The 9,063-nt window shown below is 47.6% G+C and overlaps 1 protein-coding gene across 1 annotated transcript; it reads left to right on the forward strand.

The window, feature by feature from the left end:
* Window positions 1-4,280: 4,280 nt before the first annotated feature.
* On the forward strand, window positions 4,281-8,688 carry slitrk2 (SLIT and NTRK-like family, member 2). Its single transcript, XM_012849788.3, has one exon. The coding sequence runs from the start codon at window positions 5,096-5,098 to the stop codon at window positions 7,790-7,792; it is 2,697 nt and encodes an 898-aa protein (XP_012705242.2). The 5' UTR covers window positions 4,281-5,095; the 3' UTR covers window positions 7,793-8,688.
* The last annotated feature ends 375 nt before the right edge of the window (window positions 8,689-9,063 follow it).

Genomic DNA, 9,063 nt, shown 5'->3' on the forward strand with positions numbered 1-9,063 from the left:
CTCATTCAGGCTGCAGAAAGGCCACTCCAGGGGGCTGAGAGCGCTCCAGCCTCCCGTCCTGGACCTTCCCATAACACCCCAGCTTACACTGACTCCTGCCTTCAAAAGGTTGAGCCACGTTACACGGTGCAAATCACAAATCAGTCATGCCGTGATGTTGCCCTCAGTTCTACAGCGGGTAGAGCCGCAGCTCAATCTCTGAGGTCAGCCGAGGACGGCTCACTGTTCTGCACACTCTCAGTATGAAAGAAGCTGAATTTTACAGCAGGCGGTAAAATATGTCTGCTTAGCTTCCTGACTGAACCCGTGGATTAATAAAGAATATGTAACGCATCTCTGCGCCCCGCAGTCTCCTTTAAACGCGCTAAGATTTAATCCAGTTTCACTCACACATTTACGATGCTACAACCACCCTGACGTTTTTTTTCTACCTTTACTGGGAAAATATTCAGCCTAAAGCGATCCCTGTTTACTCCCACACCCTCAACATCTTCTTCAATTCTCAATCCTCTAAAGGCACAGACCAAATTACCAGGGATATTTGTCTGGATTTGTTTTATTTTTGGGGACTTTTAAGGTGGCTATCAGAAGGATACTGTGATGTGTCAGGTTTCAGGACCATATATCCCTACTCTACCTTCTAAGAGTCCTCAGAACCTCGGAGATTCCCCATCAGAGTTCTGGTATTTGTGTGCATGTTGAGAACTCAGCTGTGACTATAGAATGTTCTATGTGTCAAACATAAAGCATATTTTATATTGTGGAATATTCCATGATATACAATGTAGAGTTATGGTCAAAACGTTCCACTATGGTCTCATTGGACCAGAACCCATTCTTCTAGGAAAGGTTTGAGGGGCTGAAAACAAAGCTGGACGTTTTCTTTTCTGTCTTCTTTTTGTGTGTGGCTGTGTGTTTGTTGTAGAACTGTAATGTTAAAGGGGCTCAGGGTTTTGGGACACCATGGAACCATGATGAGAGCAAACAGGGAAATCATGGAACAGAGGCAACAAGCCCAGGAAGTGCCTGGGCTTCTTCCAATCAAACCTGGATGTTGTCAATGGAACAACATTTGGCCGCCTTCCTGACAGTGTCCCACTGGTCTTTGTCATCACTTCCTAACTTTGTAATCTCACTTTTGTACTGTATTTTGCTGGTGACCGTCCATTAGCTAAATGGCTGCGTACACTCATGCTACCAGGTACATTCAGCATTTTATTCTTTGTAATTCTTTTCCTCTAACAGAATTTTTTCTTTTGAATTCCCAGACTATTACCACATATAAGGTGGCATACATTTGTATCCTTGTGGTTTGCATTATGTGTGTCAAATGTTTGATGATTATTTACCGTAATGCCGTTTTGTTACGTCCATGTTAAAGCTGCTGTCTTATCTGAGGTGTGTACACCTTCTAGAACCTCCATTATCATGAAAGATCAACTCATACATGTGTTCAAAGTTGGCTGTGCATCTTCTAACTGACACCTGTGGCTCAGTGGGTGGAACAGTTGCCTAAAGCCGGGCGTACACTGTACGAGTTTTTCAGTCGTGGTACTTATATACATCTCAAACTGTGCGACGGAACCGCGGGGTGTAAAAAGTTCACCGCTCACGATCTGTGCAGCGCGACGCTCGGACGAGACCGGACTGCTCACACTGTACGTCGTGTCCCCTCTGGGACCGCTCGCTGTGGTGGCAGAGGCAGGCGAGCGACGGTAGGTGACAGGGACCCAGAGCAGGGGTTCGAGCCCAGCTCTGGCGAGGCCCAATGGAGGCACCGGGCGTCGGGGGAACGGAGGGGAGAGAGGAGGGACGAGACGCACCGGCGGCCGCGCGGCACGGCAGGTCACCTAGCCCGCACCCCCCCCCAGAGCAAGCGGAGGAGTGCCGAAACAGGCGGCCAGCGCGTTGCGCGGACCGGACGGCTCGCCCTCCCCAACACCGGCCGGAGGTTGCTTCAGGGACGCCCGCTTCCCTCCCTCCGCTGGCGGGGACGGAGAGGAGGGGAGGGCGCCCCCTCGTAGCTCTGCTTGAACAGCAGGATGCGCTCACGAAAACCTCACGACGGCCGACTGAATTTCAAACATGTTTGATTTTCACCGATCGTCCGATTCCTGATCTGGAGGTAGTCGTGAGAAGCCAGTCCCCCCTCCTCCCCCCCTCTACGATCAAGCTGAAATTTGGCCCGATTCAAGAAATGCTCGCACGACTGAAGAATCGGCCCGAAAAGGGGAAAAACTCGTACAGTGTACGCCCGGCTTTAGGGTCAGATTCCTGTTTCTCTGTCACATGATACTGTGCCCCCAGCAAAGGCTGCATACCCCATTTTGAGAGGTACAAAACACTTACACAGAATTCTTTTTTCTTTTCTTTTCAATCCAACATGCAGAGAAAAGACAGAAGTTAATTGTAGCATTGTAATAAAGGAGGGAGATAATACAAAAAAGATATTTCTAAATGAATGTGAAATGATCCTTTATACATTATACACCTCCATCCCAGCTTCAAGTCTTGTAGCCTCTAATGGGTTTTCTTCCAGGGTCACATGATGCAGCAACCAGCGTGCTCCATGGTGACAAAATTATGTTCACAGCAACTTCTTCCACATGTATGACTTGTGGGACTTCTTCTGATTTTCCTCTTGTCCCTCTTCCATAAAGGCCAGCTGCTTCCACCAGAGCTACGTGTCTCTTGGCATCTTCTCTGATTAATGCTCTTCCTGCCCGGCTAGTTTAGCCGGATATCCGTGTCTTGGTAGGTCTGCAGTTGGTCCATCCTCTCTCCATGTCCAGATGATTGATTTAGCCAACGCTGGGAGGTTTTCTAAGCTCTGGGTTATTGTTTTAGAACCCAGCGTGCTTTGCACACGGGCCTATTCCAGTTCACTGCATAGATGGTTGCTGAAACTCATCTTTTGGTTGGATTTTAGTTGGGGATAATCAGAGAAAAGCATGCTGAATCCTCATCAATTTATTTCGTGGTTTGTATTTGCAAATATTTCTAAAAACATGTATTTTGTTTCCTTTCCTCTCTTAATTAAATAATTATTTATTATTGTGTGTTACATTAACTCCCAATAAAATACCTTGGAATATGTGGCATAACATGATATCAAACTTTTTGCTGTTAATCAAAGGTCATTACAGCTAAAACTTCAGATTTTAAGGCTTATTCATAGTATGACATTATTTTAGCCACTCAGCAGACAGGAGATCCTAGATGGTTTAAAAATATGAGCAAAGCCTGACAGAGGTTTCAAGAATTATCGTATTTGTTTCCGTCTGACTGCTTCTTATGAAAAGCTGGCTGGGTGCGTGTGCAGAAACAAAGGAACATGTATCACAAACAATCTGCCTTTCTTCTTGTTTAATTAGAGCCGCGGTGGATCTGTGTTTGCCTCTGGCGGAGGCCTTGAGCAGGACAGAAGTGCTCTTTTCCCAGCCCGATGTATGACTCTCATTCTTCTGATGATAATGGCATGTCAATAAGCTGACACGGCGAGGGGCTGAGAATGTGAGAGGCAGAGATAAGGGCTGGAAACAAAAAGGAAACCGAGGCAGGGAGTAAAGCAGACACCTTGAGCCTTTTCTGCCGCCTAGTGGTGTCATGGATACAATATATAATAATAAAAAAAAGGAAACAGATCCACGGGGAAAGCTTTGCGTCTTAGCGGCAGGCAGATGTGTGCGACTCTAACTAGATCATGGCGTTTTTACGGAGATGTCACCTGACAGCTCCATCAGTTTATATTTTCATCAGCCGCATCAAGTTTAGCTCATCGCTTCAAACTGAGCGTAGCTGCTTATGGGGTTGACGTGGGAGACGAGGTAGATCTAAGGTCTAAGTACCCCCCCACACACACACACACACACACACACACACACACACACACACACGAACACGCACGCGCATGCTCGCGCACACACGGTTTAAAGCTAAACTTTCAATCTGTAGAAAAATGCAGTTTTTCCATTCAAAACAAAACAAAACAAAAAAAAGGTGAACACTCTTTCCTGAAACTCTGCAGCCACTTTGGGACCACAGCAGATGCCGATCCGAGTCGGTGTGAGCCATCAGTCTGCCTTATCTCAGGGTGATGATTTCTCCCCAGAGCCTCTGTACACGTGTGTTGGCGTGTGCGTGTTCCTGTTGACAGTGTCGGTGACGTAAGGGCCCCTTTGCTCTCTCTCTCTCTCTCTCTCTCTCTCTCTCTCTCTCTCTCTCTCTCTCTCTCTCTCTCTCTCCCTCCCTCTCGCTCACACACACACACACACGCGCGCGCACACTCGGGCTCCCGCGCCGCGGCAGCAGCAGACGCTCGGTGCTCCTCTCAGTGTGCGGAGCGGAGCGGAGCGGAGGAGGCGGAGGAAGGAGCGACGGGGCCACATGCTGTAGCTATGCCTCTGCTTCCTCGCAGCGTTTCCGATGGCTTTCCCTCCTCTCCTTCTGACTTGTCCTCACTTTGCTCCTGAGCTTTGGAAAAGCCTATAAAGAGAAACGGCCGCGCGTGATCGTGCGCTTTTGCGCATTCCTTTGGGATCTATGTCAAAAGTGATTTTTTTATTTTATTTTATTTGTTTATGTCTGGACTGAAATGAGGCGCTTCGGTTCTGTGCGTGGAGCCGCTGGTCGGGAGGCTCTCTCAGCCCGTCTCTCCCTGTGAGTGTGATCTGGGAGAGGGCGCTGAATGAGACGGAGCGGGCTGTCAGGGAGAAGGGGGGCTGCAGTGAGCTGCTGAAAATGTGCCAGCTCCACCAGCTATGAAGGATTTGGTTCATTTTCGCTTTTTCAGTCTTTTTTGTACCCAGGACTGATTTTCTTCTGTTTTTCTTCCCTATTTTATTTGGAGTTCAAACTGAAGGTCAGTGGAGAGAGTTGCGCCATCCCAGTGCGTCATGATCCCATTTTAACGCCAAATATCTGCGGTGCGCTTTTTTTTTTCCTGCGCGCCTCTCCGTGTGTGTGAACGTGTATGTGTGCGTTTGTGTGTGTATGAGCGCTCCTGCCTCCTATTCCTTCCCTCTCCCGCCTGTGGGAACCCGCTCCCTTCCTTTTTGTGCCCAATGCTCAGGCTGCGAAGTTCAATGTTGGATCTATGTTTTTGGCTGTAAACATGCTGAGCGGCGTCCTGTTTCTGAGCGTCCTCACCGTCACCAGCCTGACACCGTCCGAAACGCAAAGCCGCAAAACTTCAGCCCTCAAAGATATCTGCAAGACGCGCTGCGACTGTGAGGAGCGGGAGAACATACTGAACATCAACTGTGAGAATAAGGGATTTACCACCGTCAGCCAGTTACAGGCGCCCCCTTATAAAATCTCACAGCTCTTTCTGAATGCAAACTTCCTGTCAAGGCTCAGCGCCAATGAGTTTGTCAGCTATGGCAATGTCACCTCTCTGCATCTGGGAAATAATGGCTTACAGGAAATTCAAACAGGAGCTTTTAACGGACTCCGCTTCCTCAAGCGGCTCCACCTGAACAACAACAACCTGGAGGTGATTAAAGAGGACACATTTGCTGGGCTGGAGAGTTTGGAATATTTACAGGCGGACTATAATTACATCAGTACCATAGAGCCTGGCGCTTTCAGCAAGCTCAACAAGCTCAAAGTGTTGATCCTCAACGACAACTTGCTGTTGGCTCTGCCACCAAACATTTTCCGCTTTGTGCTCCTCACCCATCTGGATTTACGTGGCAATCGCCTCAAGATGCTGCCGTTTGCTGGGGTGCTAGAGCACATTGGCGGCATCATGGAGATCCAGCTGGAGGAGAACCCGTGGAACTGCACCTGTGACCTGATCCCTCTAAAGTCATGGTTGGACACCATCTCTGTCTTCGTAGGGGACATCGTTTGTGAGACACCGTTCAGGCTGCATGGAAAGGATATCACTCAGCTCATAAAGCAGGACCTGTGCCCACGCAGGAACGCTGGAGAACGGGCTCAGTCTGCCTCAGAGTCGCACTTCCAAGGGGCCCCGCACCCAACCTACCATGCTGGTGTTGTCACCCCCACCCGCTCCCCAAAGGCTTCCCGGCCCCCCAAAATGCGCTACAGGCCTACCCCTCGCATCATCAAAGACAAACATGTCTTTGGACCCATAATGGTCTACCAAACCCGTTCTCCTGTTCCTATGCTATGTCCCAGTGTGTGTGTTTGCACATCGCAAAACCCCGACAGTGGCCTGAACATCAACTGTCAAGAACGGAAGTTACAGAACATCAGTGAACTAAACCCAAAGCCTACCTACCCCAGAAAGCTCCACCTGACAGGGAACTACCTGCAGATGATTTACAGAATGGATCTGACTGAGTACAGCTCCCTGGAGCTGCTCCATTTAGGGAATAACAGAATTGCAGTGATTCAGGAGGGTGCATTTGAAAATCTGACAAACCTCAGGCGCCTCTACCTAAATGGGAATTACATAGAGTCACTCTCTCAGTCTCTGTTTGCTGGTCTGCAGTCTCTGCAGTATCTCTATCTGGAATATAACATCATAAAAGAGATTCTACCACAGACATTTAACTCTTTGCACAACCTTCAGCTGCTTTTCCTTAATAACAACCTGCTGAGATCTCTCCCTGACAATGTTTTCGGGGGCACCATGCTGACCCGACTCAACCTGAGAAACAATCATTTCTCCTACCTTCCGGTCCAAGGTGTTCTGGACCAGCTGTCGGCATTCATTCAGATTGACCTGCAGGAAAACCCCTGGGACTGCACCTGCAACATTGTGGCATTGAAAAACTGGATGGAGCTATCCAGTACTAGTGTGGTGGTCAATGAAATCACCTGCGATTCGCCCTCAAAGCATGCAGGTCGGCTACTGCGTTCACTTCGCAACGAGGCTATATGCCCCGAGCCAAGCGAGCCACCTCCACCGCAGCTGCCCCCTCCTACTAAAGCCCCAACAGTAATAAGTCCCAGCACTGAAGCCCCCACCCCACCTTCTCCCTCGCCTTCCCCTTCATTTAGCTCAGTGAGCCCAACAGATTCCCACGACCAGACCCCAGAGTTACACCCTGAGGTCCCCCTCTCAGTCCTGATCCTCGGCCTCCTCGTGGTTTTCATCCTGTCGGTCTGCTTTGGGGCAGGCCTCTTTGTTTTTGTCCTGAAGCGGCGCAAAGGAGTTGAGCATGTTCCCACGGGCGCAAACAATCTAGATCTCAACTCGTTCCAAGTGCAGTATGGCTCATACACCCCGGAGCCCACCCATGACAAGAGCTCGGAGAGCCACGTTTACAACTACATCCCTCCACCCGTGGGCTCCATGTGCCAAAACCCCATTTACATGCAGAAGGATGGTGAACAGGTGGCTTATTACCGGAACCTGAAGGAGCTCAGCTTTGGGCCCCTGGACGCAAAGAAGGATGACATCCTGGCCCGCAGCCCAGGGACCTACACAATCAGTGCGGTGGATTTTATGGATAAATCGACAACATGTGGTCTGACCACCCCAGAGCCTCCAGAGATGCTCTACCAAAACATCGGTGAGAGGCCGAACAAGGAGCTCCCAACAGCAGCGGGCGCCCCTCCCTTCACGTACAACTTTTGCACGCTACCCAAAAGACCCTGCATCGTGCCTCCCTATGAGGCCGCCACGGCCCGGCGACACGTGACCAATCAGGACAGGTTGAACAAAACTGTGCTGTACGGCACTCCGAGGAAATACTTTGGGCCAGAGCACATGTCCAAAAACAATGAGCACCCTTCACTGCTGCTTCCTGGGAAGCTAAAAACGGAACCAGACTACCTGGAGGTTCTGGAAAAACAGACTGCCATGAGTCAACTGTAAGATAGTGACAGTGGTCTCCTCCAGGTTCTGTGCAGCATCCATCATAATCACACAGTTACTGTCATAATAGCCCTCTATATATCTACCTTATCTATTGGTGTTCAATCCCACATGACGAACTGGAGGTGAACTGAAGCTCTTCATCATCTCTTTTATTTTCCTTTTTTCCCCCCAACTGTATAAAAGGAATATAAGAAGTATATTATTATGCAGTTCTATTTTTCCTCTTGAAAAAGTATAAATTATTTCGTTTTATTTCTAAAAAAAAAAAAGAAATATTCTAAAAGACTTTGACAACGGCAGGTATGTAAAGGACAGAACTGTGTAAAATACGGCTGTGTGGTTTCGGTGATCTGATCATTCCTCTGACAGAGAGAGAGAGAGAGAGATAGCATAGCAAGTCATTAATATGTGTAGGAGAAGAGACGCTACAGATGGACATTCCTGTACATATGTAGCCTCCACAGACGAGTGGTGAGTGTTCAGACGTCAAGGAACAGCTTTCTCAAAAACCCAACAAGCGGCAAATCTTACTACTATCCAGAAAGTGCCTTTGCACTCATCTATTTTATCAACAATGCTCTCTGCAAAATGAAAATGTTCCTTTTTTTTTTTTGAAAGTGGTGTATTTTAATGAATCAAAACTTTATGTATAATAGAAGATTTATTTGTCCGTTTAAAAAAAAGGAAAGAACACAAGACTTAAAATGAACTGAGGCTGGGTGTGAAATGATATCCAATTAGTTCTTGATATGGGAGAACCATGTTATTTTTGCTTTGATTATGAAGTGTCTTTGGAAATGTACTGCTGAGAGAGAACATTGTATGCTGTAGAGGAGCAATACAGTGCTGCAAGATTGCGCCATTAAATTTTCACTGAAGCACTTTGTCAAGACCCCGAGCGTCCAGGTAATGGTTTTTTACTGAATATGCATGGTTAGTTGTGGGTGTTGCATCGTCTGTGTGTGTGTGTGTGTGTGTGTGTGTGTGTGTGTTGGTGGTGAAAAAAGTCCGCCTGCTCCTTTTTTCTCCTATGAAATTTGATGGACTCTCCTCTAATTAGTGTTTTTTTTCTCTTTGTCTTTCTTGTATTGTCTGATTATTCATGTGCTGGTAGGATAATCTCATAGTATGATCACCTTATGGGCATTTAAAATGAAAAATAATTGCATCATCTGAAAAAAACATTATTTTTTCAAACACGTGCAAACAATATTCATATTATTGCAAAAACCTAAATTAGCATTGAATATAGCCACTATTCCAATCTC

Source organism: Fundulus heteroclitus, chromosome 23, assembly GCF_011125445.2.
Source record: "Fundulus heteroclitus isolate FHET01 chromosome 23, MU-UCD_Fhet_4.1, whole genome shotgun sequence".
NCBI lineage: Eukaryota > Metazoa > Chordata > Actinopteri > Cyprinodontiformes > Fundulidae > Fundulus > Fundulus heteroclitus.